Below are 26,186 nucleotides of genomic sequence, written 5' to 3' on the forward strand. Positions count from 1 at the left end.
GTTTTTGCTGAGTGTCCCCCTTCAAGGACAAAATCACCCCTAGTCGGGAACCTATGGGTAGTCCATAGGCCCAAGTGCAGGGAGATGGGAGACATGGCTTCCCAGGAGGGGTGACCCTGGCCATGAAGATCCTTGAATGACAATAATCTTTGTCTCAGAGGGAGGAGATAGGCAAGGACTGTTGGACCAGAGCTTTCTAGAAGGTCTCAGTTCCAACACAGCAAGGGATGGACTGTGTCATCAGGAGAGCTGGGGACTTCATCCTGCATCAGCAACTGTGACAGAGCCATTCCTAGACTGGGCAGACCTCGAATCCAAAGTCCTGATGGGCCATGCCGGTGGCCACGGTGTCAGCTTCGGGGAAAGGACTCCTTTCTCATGGATGGGGCCTTGTCATCATAAACTCTTCCACAAGGCCTGGCCCTGGCAGCAGGAGGCAAAGGAGGGACACAGGAAGAAGGGGTTACTTTTTGTCTGGGAAAACCAAGGGTCATCTGATAAAGCAATCTCAGTCTTGGGCCCTGGGCTTTGGACCCAGCCTGACAGTCATAAACAGGGGGCCCTGGCCTGTGACTAGGGTTAACAGCACCCTGGTGACTAATCTTATTGCCCTGGAGAATGAACAGAAAGCAAAACTTGGTTAGGTGGCAGCTCAATAAACCGCGTGAATGATGTGACTGATGCCGATTGTGACAAAGAGAACAACACTGGTGTAGCTCTTGGAAAAGGCTGAGGGTGACAGGCTCAGAGCTTCATTTCCAGAAGATGAGTTGGGACGGATTTCTTTGCTCTGCCCGGAGTGTGTACCAAGATCACTCTTCTCTCCCTCCTGGTTCCACAGCTGGGATGCTCTTCCCAGCCTGATTCTCAGCTAGCAGTGGCCACAGACCAAGGGTGTGTGGTGAAGCCCTCCACTTCCAGGGCAGACTCATCACCACTCCTGTGCCACCCTGTACCCTCTCTCTTCTCCCACCTACCGGCGCCATGCAGAGGAGCCAGCAGTGGATTCTGAGGCCTTCAACAACAGCAGAGCCACAATATGGAAAGGGCCTGGGAAATATGGAAAGTCCCTGAACGACTGCAGGGAGCAGAGTGTCACCTTCAGTGGCTGAGCCCATTACCCATTGATAAAGCAAGAAATCAGCTTTCGGGGCCAGCGCTGCTGTGCACACATGGCGCCAGCACTCCCTATGGGTGCCTATCTCCTCCCTCTGAGTTCGAGTCCTGGCTGCTTCACTTCCATCCAGCTCCTTGTTAATGCACTTGGGGAAGCAGCGGAGGATGGTCCAAGTCCTTGAGCTACTGTATCCATGTGAAAGATCTGGAAGAAGCTCCTGACTCCTGGCTTCAGCCCGGCTCAGCCCTGGCCATTGCAGCCATTTTGGGGGGTGAACCAGCAGATGGAAGATCTCTCTCTCCCTCTCTCTTTCTCCTTTTCTCTCCCATAACCCGGTAGCTCCGCCTTTCAAATAAATAAATGGCTCTTTTAAAAAAATAAACTTTACTTGTGGCAAGTTATTAAAATCTGTTGTTACCGCTATAACAACAATGTGGTTATACTGTGGGTAATTAATCTCCCAGGATTAAACATGATCCCTCTCCTCTCTGCATCTGCCTTTGTTCTTTGCATACCAGCCCAAACACTCCTGCCCCAGGAGTGTGCCATGGCTGCTACAGCTCCCTCTAGCCTCACCCTCCTTTTCCTTCCCACACCACTTCTTGCCCACATCACACAATCTGTCTCTTGGTGTGTACCTTTTTCAAAGTGGGACTTCTGGGTGGATTGGATTATAAGCATGTCAAGACAGGACTCGGCTACGGTTTAGATGTGGTTTTCCCTCCAAGGGTTCGTGAGTCGAAAGCTTGGTCCCCAGTGTGGTGGGACCTTTAGAGGCGGGGCCTTGTAGGAGGTCATTAGGTCTTGGCAGGTGCTGCTCTTGGAAGGGATTAAGGTCATCGTCCTGGGACCTGAATTAGTTCTCCAGAGAAGGTTGTTACAAACCCGCACAACTGGCCCCCTCCGACACTCTCTGGCCTCCTGTGTCACCACGCTCTCGATTTCTTCCGTCTGTGCTGACTGTGATGCCACCAACTATGTGGCCTTCGCAGAGCTGAGCCGCTGCTGGTGCCAGGCCCCAGAACCTTCCAAACTGAGAACTAAATAAACCTCTTCCCTTAGGAAGTAGCCGGCTTCCATTATTTTGTTATGCCATGGAAAACAGACCAGCACAGAAATCGTGTGTTAGATTTTTAAAATATTCTCCACAGGGGCCAGTGCTGTGGCGTAGTGGGTAAAGCTGCTACCTATGATGCTGGCATCCCATGTGGGCACCAGTTCGAGTCTCGGCTGCTCCACTTCCAATCCAGCTCTCTGCTATGGTCTGGGAAGGCAGTGGAAAATGGCCCAAGTCCTTGGGCATTTGCACCTACGTGGGAGACCAGGAAGAAGCTCCTGGCTCCTGGCTTCGGATCGGCACAGCTCTGGCCATTGCGGCCAATTGGGGAGTGAACCAGCAAATGGAAGACCTCTCTCTCGCTCTCTCTGCCTCTCCTTTCTCTCTGTGTAACTTTGACTTTGAAATAAATAAATCTTTAAAAATTATATTCCCCACAGTGTCTAATACTAATCGTAATGATTGGGGTGGGTGTTTGGCCTGGTGGTGAAGACACCTCTTGAGATGCCCACATCCCATATCAGAGGGCCTGGGTTCAAGTCCTGACTTCGCTGCTCCTAATTCCAGTTTCCTGCTAACATGCACTGTGGGAGGCAGCAGATAACAGCTCAGGTGTACTTGGGTTCCTAACACCCACGTTGGAATTCTAGATTGAGTTCCAAGTTCTAAGCTTTGGCCTAGCTCAGCCCTGGCTGTTTGTAGGCTTTTTGGGTTGTGAACCAGCAAATGGGAGAACTCTCTCTCAAAGTAAATAAAAATGTAAAAATAAAAAGATTAAAATGATCAGAAGTAACATACATAGTATAAATTCCAGGAATTTCATTTATGCTGCTTATGAATATATGAAAGGGCTTAAAAAAAATTCATGGAGGGGCCGGCGCTGTGGCATAGCAGGTAAAGCCACTGCCTGCAGTACCAACATCCCACATGGACGCCGGGACTCAGTTCGAGTCCCGGCTGCTCCACTTCTGATCCAGCTCTCTGCTGTGGCCTGGGAAAGCAGTAGAAGTCCATGGGCCCCTGCACCTGCATGGGAGACCCAGAGGACAATCCTGGCTCCTGGTTTCAGATCGGCACAGTTCTGGCAACTGTGGCCATCTGGGGAAAAACAGTCAAGTGAGGTGGGAATTGTGGGGAAGCCACTGCTAGGGACTAGGGATGCCCACATTCCATATAGGAGTGCCTGGTTCAAGTCTCAGCCCTGCACCTGATTCCTTCCTCCTGCTGTTGCTCACCCTGGGAGGCAGCAGTGATGGCTCGAGTACACAGATCCCCTGCCACCTCTCCAGGAGACTTGATAAGAGTTCTTGGCTCCTGGCTTCAGCCTGATCCTGACTTGGCTGTTGTGGGCATTTGAGGAGTGGATTAGTGGCTGGGAGGTTCCTTTCTCTCTCTTTCTCTCTCTCTCTCTCTCTCTCTCTGGGTGTGTCACTCTGCCTTTCAAAAATAAATCAATAAATAGAACTAAAGAAAAAACAAACAGTGGGGCCAGCGCTGTGGTAAAGCAGGTTAACGCCCTGGCCTGAAGCGCCCGCATCCCATATGGGCACTGGTTTTAGTCCCAGCTGCTCCACCTCCGATCCAGCTCCCTGCTATGGCCTGGGAAGGCAGTGGAAGATGGCCCAAGTCCTTGGGCCCCTGCACCCTTTTGGGAGACCAAGAAGAAACTCCTGGTACCTGACTTTGGATCAGCGCAGCTCCGGCCGTTGCAGCCATTTGGGGAGTGAACCAGCAAATGGAAGACCTCTCTCTCTCTCTCTCTCTCTCTCTCTCTCTCTCTCTCTCCTCTATCTGTGTAACTCTGCCTTTCAAATAAAAATAAATAAATCTTAAAAAAAATAGAAAAAACAAACAGTAAGCGGAGGGTTCCTTGAGAAACCACTTCCACGTGCCCTGTGTCTGTGTGAACACCTGAGCATGGAGATTGTGTGTCCATCTTCCCAGCCTCCAGCTGCCCACAGTGCTTTGTGGCAGAGGAGCTGGGCTCAGTAAACACCCACTGGGCAGTGCCAGAACTACCAGGTCAGGAGGGAGTTCCTTTGGGCTCTAATGGTCTATTTGAAGACAGTTCACATTCTTGCGGCTGGGTTGACCAGGAACTGCAAAGCTGGGAAGATAGCGACATTAAGAGTGGATTTAGGGGAAGCAGCAGTGGAAGGGTAATCTCCAATTGCAGGAACTATGCAGAAATAAGTTTTTTTTTTTTTTCAAAAGCAACTTAAAGAAACAGTGACATTCTCCATGACCTGCTTCACACTGTTGTAGGACTCTAGATAACACATCTCAGCACCAAGAACAAATCCTGCCCTGCCCTGCCCTGCCCTGCACAGCTGGCTCCTGTCTGGCCTGCAGCCACCCTGCTCGAAGGCCTAGGGAACAGTTCCTCCACACCAAGCTGTTCTCAGATTCCAGAGCACGAGGGATTGTCACTGCTGCTCCCTGCCCATGAAGGGGCAGCGGTTTCTCTGAACAGAAAGCTGACGTTTCTGAAACAACCTTGGTTAGGATTGGTGTCATTAGTGGAAACTCGCTCATTATTTAAGTTTATTTGACGTCTGCGTCTGTTATTTACTCACTGTATGACCTTGGACAAGTTGCCTCCCCTGTCTGCACTTCAACTTGAGCATTTATAAATAGGTCCTAACAGTCACATTTATCTCACAGAGTTGCTATGAGAACTAAATACATTTACACACACACACAGAAACACACAGGAGGAACTTCAAAAAAAGCTCTGGAAAGAATGGACTTAGAACACGAATTTTCCATGAAATTTTTAAGAGATTTATTTATTTATTTGAAAGGCAGAGTTACAGAGAGGCAGAGGCAGAAAGAAGGAGAGAGGGAGAGATCTTCCATCCGCTGGTTCACTCCCCAAATGGCTGCAATGGCCGGAGCTGGACCAATCTGGAGCCAGGAGCCAGGAGCTTCTTCCTGGTCACCCACAAGGGTGCAGGGGCCCAAGGACTTGGGCCATCTTCCACTGCCTTCCCAGGCCATAGCAGGGAGCTGGATCGGAGGTGGAGCAGCTGGGACTAAAACCAGTGCCCATATGGGATGCGGGCGCTTCAGGCCAGGGCGTTAACCTGCTATACCACAGCGCTGGCCCCACTGTTTGTTTTTTCTTTAGTTCTATTTATTGATTTATTTTTGAAAGGCAGAGTGACACACCCAGAGAGAGAGAGAGAGAGAGAGAGAGAAAGAGAGAGAAAGGAACCTCCCAGCCACTAATCCACTCCTCAAATGCCCACAACAGCCAAGTCAGGATCAGGCTGAAGCCAGGAGCCAAGAACTCTTATCAAGTCTCCTGGAGAGGTGGCAGGGGATCTGAGTACTCGAGCCGTCACTGCTGCCTCCCAGGGTGAGCAACAGCAGGAGGAAGGAATCAGGTGCAGGGCTGAGACTTGAACCAGGCACTCCTATATGGAATGTGGACATCCCTAGTCCCTAGCTGTGCGGATCTGAAGCCAGGAGCCAGGATCGTCCTCCGGATCTCCCACGCGGGTGCAGGGGCCCAAGGACTTGGGCCATATTCCACAGCTTTCCCAGGCCACAGCAGAGAGCTGGATCAGAAGTGGAGCAGCTGGGTCTTGAATCAGCACCCATATGGGATGGCGGCACTGCAGGCAGTGGCTTTACCTGCTACGGCACAGTTTCAGCCCCACTTGACTGTTGTCAGAGGACTTCACACTTCTTTGTGGGCCAGGCCAGACTTGGTGATTCACTTCTACAGAACAGAATTTGGAAAGAGAAAAGCACCTGGAAGACACTGCTTAAACCATCATAATGGGTTTACTGTAGTCTGTTTTATGTTACTAGAGCAAAATACTCGAGACTGCACATTGCATAAAGAAAAGAGATTTATTTTGGCTCACAGTTTTGGAGGCTGAAAAGTTGAAGATCGGGAAGCCACATAGGGCAAGGGCCTTGTGCTGTGTCCTAACACAGTGGATGGCAGGTGCATGTACAAGAGTGGTGCCAGTGGAAGAGGAATTTGGGGAGGTGCCAGGCTTGCCCTATTTTAGATTTATTTATTTGAAAGGCAGAAAGAGAGAGAGAGAGAGAGAGAGAGAGAATCTTTCATTCACTGGTTCTGTTCCCAAATGGCCACACATCCAGGTCTGACACAGGTTGAAGTTAGGAGCTGGAATTCCATTCAGGTCTCCCATGTGGGTGGCAGGGGCCACCTGCTGCTGCTTTTTGAAGGAGCTAGATCAGAAGCAGAGTAGCTGGGGCCAAACTGCTGCTCCACCACACCAGCCCCCCGGCTTGCTTTTAACAAATCCATTCTCACAAATACTAATTCAGTACCCAGAGACCTAATCCACTCCCACAAGACAGGCATTCATGCCTCTCAAGGGTGGTCCGTTGTCTTCTTCTCTGCCCTGGTGAAAACAGGCTTTCTGTTGAGGACTGCATCACCATGGGCCAGGTGTGTTGGGGCTGGAGTGCAGAGTCTTCAGAATACAAGGCAACCTGGACTCAGAGAGCCACATCTGTGCTGCTCCACAGTTTCCCCTGAGGGACAGCCATCTGGTGCGCAGGGCTCTGAGGAATTCTCTTGTCTGTTTACATTGACAAGCACGCAGCTGTAATTAAGGCTCTATACTTACCTGAAAGGTCTAGTCTTTTCTAAGTTATTGACTTCCCATGTGCAAAAACTAGATCGGATGCTTCCTTGTGGCTTTCTGGGGGTTCAGTACAGTGCTGTGTGTTCAGTCTTTCTGTCCATCCTCCAAGCTGCCAGCACAGTTAGTTCATCCATTAAAATTCAGGAACTACCTTCCTGCTCTTGCCTTGTACCATCTAAAGCCCAATCACTTTCAGGGCCATTGCCATGAAACTAAAAGGTCCTTACAGACAGGATGGCACTGGGTTCCTGCTCACTGAACCTCTTCCTGGACTTCTGGGCTCTTGTGATTCTCAAGGCCTTGCCAGCAAAGTGTCATATATCTGTAGTCATAGCACAAGGCCCTATTTCTGCAAGTCTATGCTTACATCCCCACTGGCCTCTCTACAAAAGCAAAAGGCAAGAATGCTCTCCTTCTTGTCTGAGTCGATAAACCAGCAAAGAAGGGAATGGGCTTTATTCAGATTACTGTAATAGGGATGGCATCCCAGACAGGATCAGAACATCTTGATAAGATGGTTTTCCCCTCCGACTTTGATAAGGGAGGACAGTGGAAGGACTGATAGTTACAACTGTTTGCAGTCAGGAAGAGTTTTAGTCACGTGAACAGAATGTTCATCTCTGTGTCCGGTTCATCGTCGGGGGTCGCGGGAGGAGAGTTCTTGAGACCATGATGGCGGAATCTGTGAGGGCCTGTTGTCTGGCCTCATCGACAGGTTCAGACGCTAGGAGAAAGGTCTTTGGCCTTGTCGCAGGTTAAGCAGGGGATCCCTGGGGTGAATTTTAGCTAAGTCCTATGGAGGTGGGCGGTTCTGTACAGGTAGCCACCCTATACACAGGTGAGGCAGTTTCTTGCCTCGCTGCTGTTTTCCCAGGGCAGAGGGTGCAGGTGAACTTGAGTCACCGTCAAGTTTTCATAAGTAGACCCTCCCGGACGTAAAGATCAGTGGATGCTACTTATTGTGGGACAAAGAGCTTCTTAGAGTGGAAATCAAGCTGTTTCAAAAAGAAACCAAGCAGGATGCCTTGGAAGCTGCGCTTCTGGTAACGCTGGGAACGCAGACCGGTTTCCAAGGCGTCCAACTTCAAGTCCCAGAGAGCAACGCGCCACCTCCCTTTCGTACTACGGGCGGGAATCGAACGCCTCGCTGCATGATGGGAATAGTAGTTCTTTAGCCGAATGACGAAAATTGTCATTTTAGCAGGACCTCATTATTCAGAAAAGCAGCTCAAAAGCTCCTCAAACAAGGCTCAGACACAGGACCAAGCGAGTAACGCTATCATTTCCATGTAAGACAAAGCAGTTGCTCTTGAGGATAATATTTAACTGAAGCCGGAGCGCCCGCCTCATTTTCCCAGGAGTCTCCTTTCAGGCCGCGCCGTGCGTCATTACCTTTGAGTCTTTCCATTGGCCCGTTGGAAGGTGACCGCGCCTGCGCATTGCGTTCCTTTGAGGGTCGCGGGCAGGCGCCATTTTGGCCCCAGAGGCGCTTCTGGGAAGTAGAGCGCCGGCCCGCACGCCTGCCCGACTCCCGGGTACGGCCTTTTCAGTCGGAGTGTCCAGGTTGAAGCGTTCACCTCTGCGGCCGCCGCTTTCTCATTTCCCGCACCCTCCAAAGTCTCCAGTCGTTCGGGAGCTTCTGAGCACCGGGCCGCGCCATCGGGGGGGTTCACACCGCCGGGAAGGAGGTGACGGGGGCGGCGCGGGGTGCGGACACTCCCCGCTGAGAGCCCGCCTGCCATGGACTCGGAATATTATAGCGGTGACCAGTCAGGTGGGACGGGGGACGCGGGGACTGGCCTAAGGGGCGGAGCGGTTGCCCGGCGGGCTAGGTCTGGCCCTGCGACGGGGGAGGGGAGGCCGGCGCTCGGGAGGGTTCCCCCTTGGGAGCCGGCCGGAGGCGGGGGCGGACCTCCAGGCGGTGCGGGCAGAGCCCGCCAGCACCCCGCGTTGGAACCTCGGAGAAGGGACTGGGGCCCTGGCAGAGGCGTTTCGCTGAGGTTGGGAAGCTGCTTCCACAGTGCTGGGACAGGAGCGGTCTCTCTTGTTAACGGGACTTTTTCGGGAGTCGGGAACTTTTTGAGAGTCCGAGGGAGCTGTCGGTGGGGACACTTCACGGTGTGGCTGCTCGAATCTCGCCCGCAGCCCTGGTGTTCCCGGTGAGAGCTCGCAAGACCCGCCAGGCGGGCACGTCTGGCGCTTCCGGGGGGTCTTTGCGCCTTGCCTTCTCCCTGAGATAGCCCTGCGGGCTCCGTACCGGCTTGCTCCCCGCGGCTCCCCGTTTATTTAATGCTGGATCCCTGTCCGTCAGCGCCGTGCAAGGCATCCAGCTAAGATGCAGGGAAGCGGGAGGAAAGCACGTTAGGTTTGCTCTGCCCCTGTGAGCTGTTCTGTTGGGGCCTTCCGGATCAAAACTGTTCAGATAATTGTGAGGTCCCCTTCGGGACGCACATGACCGCGGACAGTCACGGCCGCAGATGCTTCTCCAGGTGTGCACCGCCGGTTTATTTACGACATTTTCCTCCTGTTTCCAAAACCGTGTTTGCCCCTCCCCCCCCAATCAGGAGTGTTTTAAATACACTTACAAAAAATAATACATGAAACGTGTATGTAGGTTAAGTGTTAAAGAAGTGACAACGATAATAGCAGTTACCCCATTGACCCCCATTCTTTTAGCTTTGTGTGTGTGTGTGTGTGTGTGTGTTGTGAGTATATAAACTTTACCCTTGGCTAGCTAGATTCTATCCTGACTCAAGTTTTTGGGTTTCCCATAGACGAGTGCTTCCTTTGTGAAAACCTGTTACTGGTGTTAGGCCACATCTCTGCCTGTACCCTCCCTGAATTCTTCTCAGTAGAGTTTTACTTGGTATTTGGAACGGACAGGTTAAAGTTGGACCGCACGTGTGTTTGTCATTTTGCGCTGGTACAGTATAGGCTTCTTATTGCTGGACTGGTTCCTTTGGAAGCAGATACTGTGATCTGTGGTAGCAGGGATTCAGCAGTGAACCAGGGTCTCTGCTCTTGAGGCACTTTTCATTCAAGAGGAGGAGGAGCCACGTGAAGAAAAATCAGTTGGGAAATGGTTTAGTAGATGACAGGGTGCTTAAGGGCTGTGGAGAGAAAGACTCCGGTTTTCTTCCCCGATTTTTAATGCGGAGTTGAAACTGAACAGTACACTGTTACCTCCAAGTCGCTGGCTTGGTCTCTAGTGATGTTGCTTAATCGTCATCTCCCTTTCCTGACGGATGTCTGTGGCTGCACACGCCACGCCGCACCTGGCGCCTGAGCGTTGTGTTGATCCTGGTACCTGGTGGCTTCAGTGGTTCTTGATGGTGCGTTCCTTTCAGCCGCCTTGACTTTAAGTGGGTGTTTTCCTTGTATTTTTAAGCAGATGACGGTGGCGCTACCCCGGTACAGGACGAGCGGGACTCAGGGTCAGACGGTGAAGACGACGTGAATGAGCCGCACTCCGGATCAGACACGGGAAGTGTGGAGCGTCACTCGGAGGTATGGTTGCCGGCGCGAGACCTAGGGTAGTTAGGATGTGTGGAGACCCTGCTGTGGAGGTCTTTAACCCCGGGGAGAGTGAGGAGGTACATAGTCACAGACAGTGTAGAGAAGTGGGGATGAAGTGGTTGCTGAAGTCACAGGGCCGTAGGTTCTCACAAGGTCGGCTTTCAGGAAATGGGAGAGGCCTTTGCTATGTGACCAGACTTTCCCTCAAATAATGTCTTACTGGGCAGTGTCAGAACAAACACCAGCTGTGACAAAGCCATGGGATTCCCACCTACCAGTGTTTCTCTCAGGAGCCAGCCTCATTTTGAACTGTTACAATGTATATAATGTAGGCAGAAACAAAGCAAATGTAATTAATCTTAAAAGCTGTTTTTGTTTAATACTGAGTAGTATTAAATCTTGGTGTTTTTTTCCTAGAGATTTATTTATTTATTTGAAAGACAGAGGGAAGGACAGAGAGAGGTCTTGCATCTGCTGGTTCACTCCCCAGGTGATCACAGTGGCCAGACCTGGAGCTTCTTCTGGGTCTCCTACGCACCCACGTGGGTGCAGGGCCCCAAGCATTTGAGCCATCTTTTGCTGCTTTCCCAGACACATTAACAGAGAGCTGGATCAGAAGTGGAGCAACCAGGACTTGAACTGGTGTCCATATGGGTTGTTGGCGCCACAGTTGATAACGTTACTTTCCACACCACAGTGCTTGCCCCAGTACATAAATATTTTTAGAAATTACTCAGTTTGGGGCCAGCGCTGTGGTGTAGCGGGTAAAGCTGTCACCTGCAGTGCTGGCATCCCGTATGGGTGCCAGTTCGAGACCCAGCTGCTCTACTTCCTATCCAGTTCTCTGCAATGGCCTGGGAAAATAGTGGAAGATGGCCCACGTCCTTTGGGCCCCTGAACCCATGTGGGAGACCCGGAAGAAGCTCCTGGCTCCTGACTTCAGATCGACGCAGCCCTGGCTGTTGCAGCCAATTGGGGAATGAACCAGCGGATGGAAGACCTCTCTCTCACTCTCATTGCCTCTCCTTTTCTCTCTTGTAACTGTAACTTTCAAGTAAAATAAATAAATCTTTAAAAAAAATGAGAAATTACTCAGTTTGCCTTCCTGGTTATGGTCTCTACCATGCACTGTTAATATAATAGAATTGTGACATTTTTGGCCAGCGCCGTGGCTCAATAGGCTAGTCCTCCGCCTGCGGCGCCGGCACCCTGGGTTCTAGTCCCGGTCGGGGCGCCGGATTCTGTCCCTTCCAGTCCAGCTCTCTGATGTGGCCCAGGAGTGCAGTGGAGGATGACCCAGGTCTATGGGCCCTGCACCCACATGGGAGACCAGGTGCACCTGGCACCTGGCTCCTGGCTTCGGATCAGCGCGGTGCACTGGCCGCAGCGCGCCAGCTGAAGCGGCCATTGTGGGGTGAACCAACAGAAAAGGAAGAGCTACCTTTCTCTCTCTCTCACTGTCCACTCTACCTGTCAAAAAAAAAAAAAAAAAAAATTGTGACATTTTTCAGACAGCCACAAATCTTTGGTAGATACAAGCTGAAATAAGAATGACAAATATGGACATATTTTCTTTTAAGGCTTGATATACTGTATATATTTTGCTTGATTACATGTGCGCAGAAAATTATTCAATTTAAGTAGTAGGTGTAACTCTTAGAAATGCTGTTCCCGACTCTTCGTTTGACATGTCACTAGTATATTTACACCTTCATCTGTAAGCTGCTTCACCTACCTTTCTGTAGTGGCGCCCATTTTAAATGTGCATGTCATTAACAATTTGGAAATTAATGTGAAAATGTAAAGAAGAAAGTTATAATCATGATACTCCTCTCCCAGAAATGACTATGAATCTTTCGACATTTCTTCTACATTTTAGTTCTCTCCCATGTATATTTGTATGTTTTAGGTTACTTGAAATTTTAATGTATATGTTTTGTAGTGATCTGTTATTTTTATCCCTTAAGTATTTCATCATGTCTTTAGAGAATCTCATTAGGGGCGGGCATGGTGGCACAGCGCATTAAGCCTCTGCCTGTGACACTGGCATCCTCTGTCGGAGCTCCAGATCAAGTCCCTGCTGCTGTACTCTGGTCCAGCTCCCTGCTGATGGCCTGGGAAAGCAGCAGAGGACGACTCAAGTGTTTGGGCCCCTGCACCCATGTAGGAGTGAACCAGGACATGGAGGATCAGTCTTTTCTTTTTCCCCTCTTTCTCTCTCTGTAGATAAATAAAACTTTTTTTTTTTTTTAAGTGTTTATTTGAGAGACAAAGAGAGCTCCTGTTACTGGTTCACTCCTCAAATGCCTGCCATGGCCCTAGGCCCCCAGGAGTCAGGAACTCAATGCAGATTTCCTCTGTGTGGCAGGAACTCATTCTCCAGTCTTTGGCAGCTGCCTGCCAAAGGTGCATGGCAGTGGGAAGTCAGAGTCAGGAGTGGAGCTGGACGTTAAACTCTGGCACTCTGATGTCAGGTGCAGGTGTTGTAACCACCGGGCCAGATGCCCACCCCTCAGTGAATGTGACTAGTGATTTTGTAATGTGGACGCAGTATTACACTAAGTGTATGAGGGTCCTTCAGATTGTGGAAAATGTATTCAAAAGGTAAGTTTGTTTTGGTACAAAATATTTTGAAACCCACGCATAGTTTATTCATAATACATATCTTCAGTGAACTCTTTGAAGACTCCTTTCTGTGTATGGATTTCAGAATTAAGGACAAAAACATTTTGCATTAAATGTGAATTCGTGTGTGTGTGTGTGTGTGTGTGTGTATATATATATATAAGCCTTTGTATTTGTATCCGTTTATGTGTGTATGTATTTCTTTTGCATTGTATTTGAAAGGCAGAGGCAGACAGATCTTCTCTCTGCTGATCTACCCCTCAGATGCCCGCAACAGCCAGGACTGGGCTATGCTGAAGCCAGGAGCCCAGAACTTATTCTGGCTCTCCCATGTGGATGGCAGGGACCCTTGTACTTGAGCCATCACTTGCTACTTCCCAGGGTGCACATTAGTAGGAAACAGAGATAGGAGTTGGAGCCAGGACTTGAACAACCAGGCACTCCAGTATGGAATGTGGGTATCCCAAGTGGCATCATAACCACTGTACCAAATGCACACTTTGGAAACACTGTTTTCTGTGCAGCATTGCTTGTGGGATTTGCTTTTCATTTCAGGGAATACATTTCCAGTGTGTTTTATGTTGCAGGTAAAAAAAGATTTTTTTTTTAAGATGGTCTCTGATCTTAAGGTCAATATATGATGAAGATAAATGGAAAAGCAGTCACTTTTCAGTGAACAGGTTTAAGGTGCTATGGTGTGTGAGGGAGAGTGTTTGAACTGATTCAGACCGAGTATTCTGGGGCTTTGAGGATATAAGGGCATTTGTCCAGATCCCACAATAAAATGGTAGAGCTAGAGTTTGGAGCTCAGGTCTTTCCAACTCTGAAGTTCACATTCTTAAACTCTCATTGTGTTGCACAAAGTCCCTTCTACCTAGAGGGAGAGATGGAAGAGGGGGTCTTTTTGCCAAGTGCTGAGGTATGAGAAAGTATATATAGTAGCGGAAAGATATTCTAGGCAAAGGGAGTGGTGTTTGAGTCCCGGAGGTAACAGAAGTTAGTTCCTTATGTCTGGAGTAGTATTTCTGGAAGGAGTCAGAATCATGTGGGTGAGGTCAGAATACAGGGTCTTATGCACTTTCCCGACCTAAGTGATACCTGGAGGTAAGACGCACAGAAGTTTGTATGGCTTTCCCCAGAGCTCCCCTGGGGAGCTGTGGAAACTGCCAGTGCATGGTGTAGGGGTGACATTGGTGAGGGCACAGATGTGTGTGGAGAGGCAGGCGGGCATGTGCCTGTTTGGTGATTGTGAAATCTCCAGCCTTGTGTATGTTTGTTTTTGCATTATCATCAGGCTTGCTTTTGTTTTTGGCTCTCTCACCATTAACAGAGGATTTGAGTTTATAGATTCATTTTATCATGTGTGTGCTTCTGGTAAAGTTGGAGTCTCTCAAAGCTCCAGGAACTACGCTGTATTGACAGCATTGGGTTGTTTCACTGCGGGTTTTCTCAGGCTTCTCTTGTACCAACGAAACTGACAGATGTCCACAGACTCCGCTCTGCAGATCTCAGCTGTATCTTCTGGAACTAGGATCCAGTGAAACATGTTTTTGGAATATTTCTGTCAGTTTTCCACATGGAGTTTACCGTGACTTAATATTGAGTGCTTTTGCAGTTTATGTGATCGGCTGGTGCAGGTTCGGCTGTTTGGGTTCTGTAGCTTTGTTGGATAAAGAAGAAACAAGTGTCATGAACTCATTGGTTTCACAACAGACTGCTTTGAAATGTATAAATTCATATGTGCTTTATGACAATTTTATTATTTACTTTGCAGTAATGGATGGTGGCCCCAGTCCTTGAGGAATATGGTTACTATTTGTGTGCTGAGATAAACAAGGCTGTTCATGCTGATGGGTAAAGCAACGGTTATTTATAATTGCAGCGTGCCCTGTTGCTGGAAAGTGGTCTCAGGCATCACAGACATTTCTGAAGCCTCTGAGAACTCTCTGACAGCTACAACTAGGGACTTTCTTGTGTTATTAAGAAAATAACATTTAAGTGAGTTTCTGCTGTAAACCGGTACTCACGTCTGCCTTACACAAAATTGTATTTTATAGTTTGCAATTTAATTGCTGAAACCAGTCTTAAAATTTTTGAATATTTTAATAACTTTTTGGCATCACTGTATAGTTTTTAACTAATACCCTCTTCCTGGATTCTGTGACGTCACTGGCTAGGTGCAGCCTCTACTTTGAATCTGTTGACCAGAGCTTTCTTACTGCAGTGCTTTCTCCTTTCTTTCCCCATTGTGCCACACGAGACAGGTATTGTGTATGAAAAACAGCAGTTGCTATTTCCTTGGAATGCTGTGTTGTATGATGGTAACAAAATATGGGGAAAAAGAACCCTCAATTTTTCCTTTGTAGATTATTTTTGTAATTTTTTGTATTCTTTTGGAAGTTGTAGACAGATAGGGCATCCTTGGTCTTCCTTAAACGAGCCTAGGCTAAATTACTATGTCACTTTTGGGAAAGTTTTTTTTAAGGATTTATTTATTTGAAAGACAGAATTAGAGAGAAGGAGAGACAGAGAGAGGGATCTTCCATCTGCTGTTTCAGCCCCTAAATGGCCGCAATTGCCGGAGCTGTGCTGATCTGAAGCCAGGAGCTAGGAGCGTCTTCTGGGTCTCCCACATGGGTTCAGGGGCCCACGGACTTGGGCCACCTTCCACTGCTTTCCCAGGCCATAGCAGGGAACTGGATCGGAAGTGGAGCCGCTGGGACTTGAGCCAGCGCCTATATAGGTTGCTGGCACTGCAGGTGGCGGTTTTAGCCGCTATATCACAGCACTAACCCTGGGAAAGTATTTTAATGCCATTTATCTTGTCTCTGGATTCTCTTATCACTTGAGTGTTTCATAGCATGATAGTGGGCATGTACATTGTTAAAGACACTTTGATCCTTGGAAATTGATTTGTAGGGGTAGGCGATAGGCATTTGGCCCAGCAATTAAAATACAGAGTACCTGTACTCCTGTTCAGCTCCCCTTGCCGTCCAGCTTCTTCTTGCTGATGCTCTCCCTTGGAGGCAATGGGTGAGGATGACTTGAGTGATTGGCTCAATGGAGTCCCTTACTCCTGCTCTGGCCTGGCCCAGCCCTGGCTGTTACAGGCATTTGGGGAGTGAACCAGTGGATGGAAGATATGTCTTCTGCCTTTCAAGTGAAACTAAATTATTTTCTAAAAACAAAATTTGATCTGTGGGTAAGTTCATGTATCTTCAGTCATGTATTCTGAAGAGAAATATTTGGTTTAGTAATTTTTTAAGGATGATTTCTCAAACACAGACTCACTTTTTAAGCCAAGATACTGTGTTGTTGAGGGTTAAAATTCTGTATGGGAAAAATTCCTCAGGTCCTAAGATGCTGGTATTTTGGTTTGTTTAATTTTGTATATTTTTTCTGATTTTTTTTTTTTTTAAAGCAAAGCATATATCGAGTTTGTACCCTAAAGCGTGATTTCAAAGTAATTATTTCAAGTAACCTTATGTGTTAGTCCAATTATTCTCTCTAAAACTTAGGCTTTTGTTCCAGGGTTACTAAGTGGATGACCATGGCTGCATTAAGCCTCTGTTTTATCATGAGGGTTTGCACTATTGTGCAGAATAAAAGAACCAACAGAATGTCTGATGTGGCATTAGGTCTTACTAGGTGCTTAGGAATGTAAACTACTCTTCTCTCCATCGGTTTAGGTTCTCTTCATTGAATGTACCCTGTGTATTATTTATCCTTTATAAATAAAATCTTAAAGTTCTTTTCCCTATAATAATCTTAATGTGCTAAAGCCTAATGTTTCACTTGGTGGAGCCAACATTGAGGCATAGGGGGCTAAGTTGTTGCTTGCCATACTGACATGCCATTTGGAATGCCAGGTCCGTGGCTGCTCCACTTCTAGTCCAGATCCCTGCTAATGCACCTGGGAAGGCAGTGAAAAATGGCCCAAGTAATTAAGCCTCTGACACCCATGTGGGAGACCCAGATGGAGTTCCAGGCTCTTGGCTTTGGTGTGGCCCAGTCCTGGCCATTGTGACCGTTAGGGAAGTGGTACAGCGTTTAGGGAGTCTCTCTCTATCGCTCTGCTTTTCAGATAAAAAATAAGACAATTTGGTTACATGCTTTCTTGTGTTCCTTTGAAAAATAGTTAGATTTTTGGGAACTAAAATTATATGAGAAACTTAGGCTCTTGAAAAAACTCACTCTTTACAGTTAACTTCCCGTGTGTGCCTCACAGATTTGGTGACAGCTGGTCATCTTTCCCCACTTTGAGATGCAAACCACGTTAACTGTTTCACAGATTGGCCTTCTTTAAAGTAGGATGTGTCTGTTAAGTCTACATATTCTTGGATCTGAAAAATTGTTGGAAAGTTTATGTTGCACTACCAGACTTTTTTTTACATCTTTCTAATGTTGCCTCTCTTTCAGAATGAATCCAGTGATCGAGAGGATGTCCTCACCAAAAGACATCCTGTGACAGACTCTGAGAACGATGAGCCCTCACACCTCCATGCCAGTGACTCGGAAAGTGAGGAACTGCACAGGCAGAAGGAGAGTGACTCTGAGTCGGAGGGGCAGGCTGAGCCCCCTGCAAGTGACTCTGAAAACGAGGACGCCAATCAGCGCAGGAGCGACTCCGAGAGTGAGGAGACCAGGAAGGTGCCTGGGAGTGACTCTGAGAACGAGGAGCTTCTTAACGGGCATGCGAGTGACTCTGACAACGAAGAGGTTAGAAAGCGTGCCGCCAGTGACTCGGAGGCCGAGGAGCTCCGCAAGAGTCCTGCCAGTGACTCGGAAGCAGAGGATGCTGTGAAACCTCCAGCCAGTGACTCTGAGAGTGAGGAACCCGCGAGGCACCAAGCCAGTGACTCGGAAAATGAGGACCCTCCCAAAGCTCACATGAGTGACTCAGAAAGTGAGGAGCTCCCCAAACCCCGGGTCAGTGACTCGGAGAGCGAGGAGCCCCCAAGGCACCAGGCCAGTGACTCGGAAACGGAGGAGCTCCCCAAACCCCGGGTCAGTGACTCAGAGAGTGAGGAGCCCCCAAGGACACAGGCCAGTGACTCGGAAACTGAGGAGCTCCCCAAACCCCGGGTCAGTGACTCGGAGAGTGAGGAGCCCCCAAGGACCCAGGCCAGTGACTCGGAAACGGAGGAGCTCCCCAAACCCCGGGTCAGTGACTCGGAGAGCGAGGAGCCTCAGAAGGGACCTGCCAGTGATTCTGAAACCGAGGGTGCCTCCAGACACAAACAGAAGCCCCAGTCGGATGACAGTGATGGGGAAAACAAGGGTGAGGGGACGGAAGTGCAGAATGACCCCGTGCTTTCAGGTGGCCACACGGACAGAAAAAGATTCCACAGCTCTGACAGCGAGGAAGAAGAACCCAAAAAGCAAAAAGTGGACAGTGATGAAGATGGAGAAAAAGAGGGTGAGGAGGAGAAAGCAGCAAAGCGAAAAGCTGTGCTTTCTGATAGTGAAGATGAAGAGAGAGCACGTAAGAATGATTTTGGTTGTTACCAGTAGCTTGTCTAACCTTGTCACTGCAGCATTGTGGTCATTTCTGTTATGTAAGATTTGTAGGAAATTTCCTTCAAGTTGTTAAAGTATCACCTATTAATTTCTGGTTGCCCCAAAGTGATGAGGTAGCCCATGGTTCAATGGAAATTTAGAAGACCTAAGCTTTTTTTTTTTTTTTTTTTTTTTGCTGGAAAGTATAATGTTTCCCAGAAGTATCTTCACTTGGTAACCCCGGAATGCATCCAGTTAGCTGTGGGTTTCTGACAGCTGGTTCACTAGATTCCATCCAAACAGTAACAGGAACAGGTACTTCTCTTCATTTGCTAAACCAATCCAGGAAGATTTGGGGGCTGCCTCTTCTCTTTAGAGATTCCACTCCATAGAGTATTCCATCCAGCCTTTGCTGAGACTCCATTTTCACGGATAGTAATTTGTACTTGATTCCTTTTCTTTCTTGGAAAAGACTTATTCTCTTAGAACCCAATGGTTATTACAGGAGAAGGAATCGCATACTGCTGGCCTGTTGAAGAAGATGACCATTTTAAACTGCCCAGCAGCAATTAAGGAACACGCGGAATGTTCCTGACAGGGAGTGTCTGGTCCTTGTTGCTTTTCCTTGTACTGAGCAGCATAGAAAGGATGTCCATGCTGCACATGAGCCTGTTCTTGATTTACTCTGTCCCACAAAACGGAAAGTACCTGTTGATGCCCACTTGTATTTGATGATTTTTCTATTCAGGATCCTTTGACCATTTTTTCCTAAGCAGAATAACAGGCAATTTGTAAGGTTACTCTCCGTGAGCTTTTAGGGTGTGTATTTGTATTTTTGGGTTTTTTTTTTTTTTGGCTCCAAACGATGTGTCATGAGGCCATTGACCTTGTTGCCACGCACTGCTGTTTTACAGCACCTGTTAGGCGCAGTACTTCAGTGACCTTGACAAAGTAACATCAGTGATGGTTTTTCTTCTTCAGCCGCAGCGAAGAAGAGTCGTGTTGTTTCTGATGCAGACGACTCTGACAGTGATGTTCCGCCAGGCAAAAGAGAGAAGGCTGTCGCATCTGAGAGCGAGGAAGAAGCAGGGAAAGAGCTGTCTGATAAGAAGAATGAAGAGAAAGATCTATTTGGAAGTGATAGTGAGTCAGGCAATGAAGAAGAGTAAGTGACAGTATGAAGTGAGTTTTCAAGGGTTCTTAATGAGTAGTAGAGAGGGCTTCATCCTTCAAGTTTTTCAAATGTATTCAGATTTTATGTTGAGGTATAATATATCCTGCCTAATCGCATGACTTTGAGGATTCAGGATGTTGGTTCCTGAATGATTAACATGATACAACATGGGTGAATCTCAAAATAATACATTAGTTTATTAGTGTAATACATAATTATTATGTATTAGTGTAATACATAGTTATTACCTGATTGCATTTATGTAAAGTTCACGAACAACCAAAACTGTGGTGATGGAAATCAGAGTGATTGCCTTTAGGGTGCTACTGGAGGGGGTGACTTGTTGGGGCCCTAGGGGATTTTCTGGGGAGATGGGGTTCTATCTTGTACGCATCTATTAAAACCCATTAAGCCTGGCTGGTGCTGCGGCTCACTTGGCTAATCTTTCACCTGCGGTGCCAGCACCCCGGGTTCTAGGCCCGGTTGGGGCGCCGGATGCTGTCCTGGTTGCTCCTCTTCCAGTCCAGCAATCTGCTGTGGCACGGGAAGGCAGTGGAAGATGGCCCAAGTGCTTGGGCCCAGCACCTGCATGGGAGACCAGGAGGAAGCACCTGGCTCCTGGTTTCTGATCGGCACAGTGCGCTGCCTTAGTGGCCATTTGGGGGGTGAACCAATGGCAAAAGGAAGACCTTTCTCTGTCTCTCTCTCTCTCTCACTGTAATTCTGCCTGTCCAAAAAAAAACCATTAAGCCTGGACGGTTAAGGTCTGCATGTTTTGCTATATGTAAACTTTACCATATATATATATATATATATATTTTTTTTTTTTAAAGATTTATTTGTTTATTTGAGAGGTAGAGTTACAGGGGGTTGGGGGGGGAGAGAGAGAGGTCTTCCATTTGCTGATTCACTCTGCAAATGGCCGCAGCGGCTGGAATTGGGCTGCTCTGAAACCAGGAGCCAGGAGCTGCTTCTAGGTCTCCCACATGGGTGCAGGGACTCAGGCACTTAGACTATCCTCTGCTGCTTTCCCAAGCTGTAGCAGAGAGCTGGATTGGAAGGGGAACCGCCAGTATACGAACCGGTGTTCATATGGGCTGCTGGTGCCACAGGCAGAGGCTTAGCCCACTATACCACAGTGCCCATTCTGACTTTATCCTGTTTTTAAAAGTGGTTCCTGTGCAAATGGGAAGAGAGCAAATGGATGTTATATTTGTTTCTTTTCTAGAAATCTCATTGCAGACATATTTGGGGAATCTGGTGATGAAGAGGAAGAAGAATTTACGGTAAGTATAAGGTGGAAATCGTTCCCTTTTGACTATGCTTTTTTTGTTGGTTTTATGGCTGTTGGTTTTCTAACAGGGCAGTTGTATTAAGTAGGAGAAAACAATTATGATGTATTCAGAAGAAAAATGCACAAGAAAGGGATTCTGTAAGTGAAATTTAAGGGTGTCCAAAAGTGTAAAATGAAAATAACAAGCAAAATTAAAGTGGGGAAGGACATATTAAGACATGAGGAGAGTCACTTTATCATAAAGGGTATCATTCGTGGTAGTTATGGAACTTAGATTCTGGCAGTGACAGTCTGGTAATTTGAATGAACTCTTCTGAAAACAACTGGAAAAGCTGTACAAAATATTTTAAAATCTACTTACCTTAGCAAAAAATTCCCTAGCCAAAGACAGAAACCTAAAGAGGTTTCTCAGCATTGAAAGCTGCTCCTTCTCTGGGCCTGATTTCCTGCCATGCTAAGAGACTGCTCATATTTTTGGCAGTGTCAAGGCTTGGGGCCAGAATTGCAAATGCAGGGCAGGTGAGGTTAGGGGGCTCTGTAACCCCATGCCGTGGACTAGGGCTTACACCTAATGGTGAACTAGAAGTGAAGTAACCTTTGCTTAGGTCTTCAGGCCAGCTTTGAGTTACCCAGCAGACAGAACCTGAGTATCAAAAATTAAATTTTAGTGAATCAAGGCTTTGGTATATGCAATAGGGTACACAAAACCTTAGGAGAAAAAAATAGTGACAATAGATAGTAGGAATAGATACAGCTATTCCACAGATACAGGAATTTTAGGCATTGCCTTAAAAAATGTTCTGAGAGATAAAAGATTAAAAATTTTGTCAGAGCAAGTTTTTTAAAATGACGAGGCAGATTTGAAAAGAACCAGTCAGAAATTCCAGAACTATACAAACTGAATTTAAAAAACACAGTGGTTAATTTAATAGCAGATTAGATGTATTTGAAAAGAAATTAGTGAACTGGAAGATAGCTTAGAAGGAAATATCTAGAATGAAGCATTGAGGTGCATTATTAGGGAAAATGTAAAAGAAAATAGAGGACACAGGTTCTACCAGAAAAAGTTTAACATAATGAATTGGAGTACCTGAAAGAGAGGGAAAAATACATAAGTAGCAAAAGCAATATTTAAAGAAATATTGATTCTAGAGGTCTTACGGATTGCAAGACGTCTGCCCCTAAATATATCATCACAAAGCTGCAAGAAATCAGAAAATAAGAGTCTTAAAAAGAGCCACAGGAAAAAATGACACTCAGGAAAGCAGTGATTAGACTAACAGCTGATTTCTCAACAGAATACAGAAACTATAAATTGAGGATTCTTTTAGTTCATTGACAATGCATTTCAGACATGAAGATGAAATAAGGAGGGAATTAATGTACCAGATAAAGAAAATACAGAGAAAGAAAACTCTCAGGTGGAAGGGTAGAGATACAGAAAGGAAAAAGGGCAAAAGATAGTGAAGTAAGCTTAGGGGAAACAGAATTCTTCCAACACGTATTTCAGAACACTGTCCTTGTGGAGCTCGTACTCCATGAAGCACTGTGATACAGGCGTGAGATGCACTTCCCTAGTTGGCAGAGGTAACTCTAATGAGGTTAGAGTTTGGTTCAGTGAGGGAAATGACACAGTGAGTCAGTAAACCACTGGAAGGCTGCTCTAGGACACAAAAGTTAGAAGCTGTGAAGAAAAACACCAGCCATTTCATTTACATAGGTAAGTGAAAAATTGGGATTGATGTTGTGACGCAGCAGGTTAAGCCACTGCCTGCAACACTGGCATTTCATACAGAGTGCTGGTTTGAGGCCTGGCTGCTCCACTTCTGATCCAGCTCCCTGCTGATAAGCCTGGGAAAACAGCAGAAGGTGGCCCAAATCCTTGGGCCCCTGCACCCACGTGGAAGACATGATTGAAGTTCCAGGCTCCTGGCTTCAGCCTGGCCCAGCCTTGGCTGTTGTAGGCATTTGGAAGATGAACCCAGCGAGTGGAAGATTGAACTGTCTTTCCCTCCTTGTCCGTCACTCTGTCTTTCAAATAAATAAATCTTATTTTTTAAAGTGAAAAATTAAACCTAGTAAGCAGTAGTATAAACAAAATCAAACTCTACAAATGTTGGGAATGTGCAGTTCTGTCATTTCCAGAAGGCTAATTTTGAAAAGTTTTGATGTTATCTATTTATTTGAAAGGCAGAATGATGGAGTTGGGGGGAGGTTGTGGAGAGACAGAGATCTGGTTTACTTCTTTAACGCCTGCCCCATTGGACTATGTCAGGCCAAAGCAAGGAGCCGAGAATCTCATCCATTTCTCCCACGTGGGTGACAGGGGCCCAAGGATTTGGGCCAACATCTCCTGCCTTCCAGGCACATTAGCAGGGAGCTGAATCTGAAAACAGTGGAGGAGGTGGAACTCAAACTGGCACTCTGATGCAAGATGTGGGTATCGCCAGCAGCAGCTTAACCTGCTTACCACGATGGCAGCCCCCAAAAATGTTTTCTTAAACAAGAAAAAATGTCCACGAATATGAATAAAACTGTGCCTTAAGATGAGTTTTCATTTTTGGTCCAGAGATGGGCAGAGATCATTGTATGGTCACCTGCTGTGGTAGTGAGAAGCGGACGACTTGGAGAAGGAGGGATGGTTGGTGTAATCTCCAGGGAAGACAGTTTGGCAGATGTTCCTCAATTTTAAATTGCAAATTAGGGTTCCAGTGAGATGGTGAATTAATATAAAGCTTTAAAACAAATGAGAATATTTTATGCCGACATGAGTTGGTCTCCACGTTGTCTTGTTCAGTGTAGCAGTAGCAGAGCAGTCTCACGGGCCCATTGTGAACACTGCGCTGCTGCCGTTCGCATCATCCAGGTTGGGGGGAGCTTACGTGTATAGGACAGTACTTCAGAAAGGTCACAGAGAGTGTGGGATGGAAGCATAAGTTTATCCTGCCATTTTTGAAATTCACTCATGGGTTTTTCAGAACATGGCATTTTCCATGAACTTTTTCAAGACCCCTACTAGCTGTAGAAGCACTTAGGTAAATATAGACTATTTCTGGAAGGAAACAAAAGAAACTAGTAACTTTAATTACAAGGGAGGGAGCTTTTGCTACTCACCTTTTGATATCTTTAATTTTTATTCTTTACTGTAGAAATGTAAAAAATTGAGATCAGTTGTACAGAGTAAAGTGTGTGGGTTGTTGTAATAACTTTAGCTCACTCACCCTGCCTTTAGGGTTTTAACCAAGAAGATTTGGAAGAAGAAAAAGGTGAAACCCAGGTAAAAGAGGCTGAAGATTCAGATTCTGATGATAACATAAAGAGAGGAAAACAGTAAGTTTTTGTGTTTTTTTTTTCCTCTACGAATTTGTTTAAGGAGAGTTTACAATATGAAGATAGAGACAAACTTCTTTTGTCTCATTTTGTTCCTCATGAAGTACAGGTTAGAGTATGTTCCCATTTCCCCCTTCTTTGGCTTTTCCGTGAATGAGGACAGTGTCATTGAATTCCTAACTATTATAATTTTTCTTTTTCAAGTGTTTTCCCTGTGCTCAGATGTCTTAATTTGTAGAGTTGTATTTTTATGGCACCACATTCTTAATTTGGCTCACCACGTAAACTGTTCTGAAGAATAACCTGATTCAAAAAATACATTATTAGAAAAGCTGGTTTGGGGGCAGAGGAAGTAAGTCTAAACTCTCAATTACAAAGTATTGCTTGATTGTATTTCATGTGCTTTTGGAAGATATTTGGGATTTTTCTTTAGCAAAATTCTGATATCTTGAAAGAGTTTTTGCAAGCTTGGAATGATTAGTAATTGTTTACTGTTGTCAGGATAATTTTTTTAAAAAAGTTTGCTTACTAATTTCTAGTGATGTGAAGAATTAAGTTGAAAGAGTTTGGCAGTACTTTCGGAAATTTCATTTATATGAGAGTGGTGGAGGGAGTTCTTCCTGTCTTAATTGTAATGATTCTGATGAAAGCTGTAAAGTTCTGAGGCCCTTAGCAAGCCTAGAGATTTCCATCTTTATCTCAGTCACATTGTGTTGAGAGTTGTGCTTCTTACCACTATGAAGCAGCAGTTTTCCTAGTTTTTTCTGTGCATGCTAAGACAAGAGTAGTGAAGTAATTGAATATCTTTCTATTCTGAAAAAAGGACAGTGTAGCCAAAGCTGCATGAGTTCCCAGAATGAGAACCTGGGGTGCTTCTTTGTGGGCTAATGGATGCCAGTGTGAATCCAGTGTTTGAGAAGTTTGAGGCTGTTAGTGATTGATGTGTTTCAGTTGAGGGTGTGAAGGAGTCAAACATGGGAGTGTAAGATCAGCTGGTATTTCAGTAGTAGTTGTGCTTACATTTTTTAAAAGAAGGTAGCACTTACTACATCATCAGAATTAGGAAATTTGGTGTTCTTAGTTGTAATAAAAGAAATACATATTTAAAAGGGAGCTTAGATCTCCCTTGATTTTGTGTTCCTGCTTAGTATGGACTTCCTGTCGGATTTTGAGATGATGTTGCAGCGGAAAAAGAGCATGAGTGGCAAGCGTAGGCGGAACCGGGATGGTGGCACCTTTATCAGTGACGCAGATGACGTCGTGAGTGCCATGATTGTCAAGATGAATGAAGCCGCTGAGGTGAGATGTGTTGCTTCTAGGTTCACTTTTTCCATCCCCTACTGAATTGGTTGAGTTACCTTTTTGAAATACTTAATCCTTACTTAAACCACAGTAAGATACTGCTTTTTCAGTAAAGCTTTCACTGTTCTAAACTTTTAAGCATGAAAATGATTTTTTATTTATTCATGTTTTTTAAAAAGTGAAAAGACTAAGGCTGATGATAGTTTGTTTCAGGGGGATAGAGGCAAACAGTGAAATCCCCCGTCTACAGATTCTCTCCCCATATGCTTACTATAGCAAGCCTTGGGCCAGGCCAAAGCCAGGAGCCAGGAACTCAGTTAGGGTCTTGCAGGCAGGTGGCAGGGATCCAGGCACTTGAGCCATCACCTCCAGGCATTAGCAGGAAGCTGGAATTGGAAATGGAGCTGGCACTCAACCCCAGGCGCTGCAGCATACGATGTGGTGGCCCGACTGCTGTGGGACACACCTGCCCTTGCCTTGTTAGTTTTAGGGGGGCATGGTTTGTCCTCAGATTTGGCCAGCTCACCGCAAAAGTTGATATCTCCTCATATATAAAAAGTGTTACAAACTTGCCCTGCATCTAACTCATTACATTCTGCGAAATCTGGGTGAATGTTTGTCCTAGTAGTTAAGATACCCAC

At 46.5% G+C, this 26,186-nt stretch overlaps 1 protein-coding gene across 8 annotated transcripts in view; it reads left to right on the forward strand.

The window, feature by feature from the left end:
- The first annotated feature begins 7,462 nt into the window (after positions 1 to 7,462).
- The window catches only part of IWS1 (interacts with SUPT6H, CTD assembly factor 1), a 34,477-nt gene continuing 15,753 nt past the window's right edge, over positions 7,463 to 26,186 (forward strand). For 4 of the 8 annotated variants that reach the window (XR_011387336.1, XR_011387335.1, XM_051849644.2 and 1 more), the window contains exons 1-7: positions 7,463 to 7,559; positions 10,197 to 10,312; positions 17,366 to 18,431; positions 19,427 to 19,610; positions 20,848 to 20,905; positions 24,146 to 24,243; positions 25,392 to 25,542. Coding sequence is in view for 6 of the 8 variants with exons in the window: in XM_051849644.2 (XP_051705604.1) it covers positions 7,475 to 7,559; positions 10,197 to 10,312; positions 17,366 to 18,431; positions 19,427 to 19,610; positions 20,848 to 20,905; positions 24,146 to 24,243; positions 25,392 to 25,542 (1,758 nt within the window). In the remaining 2 variants the exon portion in view is untranslated. Of the gene's footprint in view, positions 7,560 to 8,235; positions 8,580 to 10,193; positions 10,313 to 17,365; positions 18,432 to 19,426; positions 19,611 to 20,847; positions 20,906 to 24,145; positions 24,244 to 25,391; positions 25,543 to 26,186 lie in introns of those variants that run through there. The other 4 variants (XM_070071048.1, XM_051849645.2, XM_051849646.2 and 1 more) reach the window with 2 other exon arrangements.

Source organism: Oryctolagus cuniculus, chromosome 3 (genome assembly GCF_964237555.1).
Source record: "Oryctolagus cuniculus chromosome 3, mOryCun1.1, whole genome shotgun sequence".
Lineage (NCBI taxonomy): Eukaryota > Metazoa > Chordata > Mammalia > Lagomorpha > Leporidae > Oryctolagus > Oryctolagus cuniculus.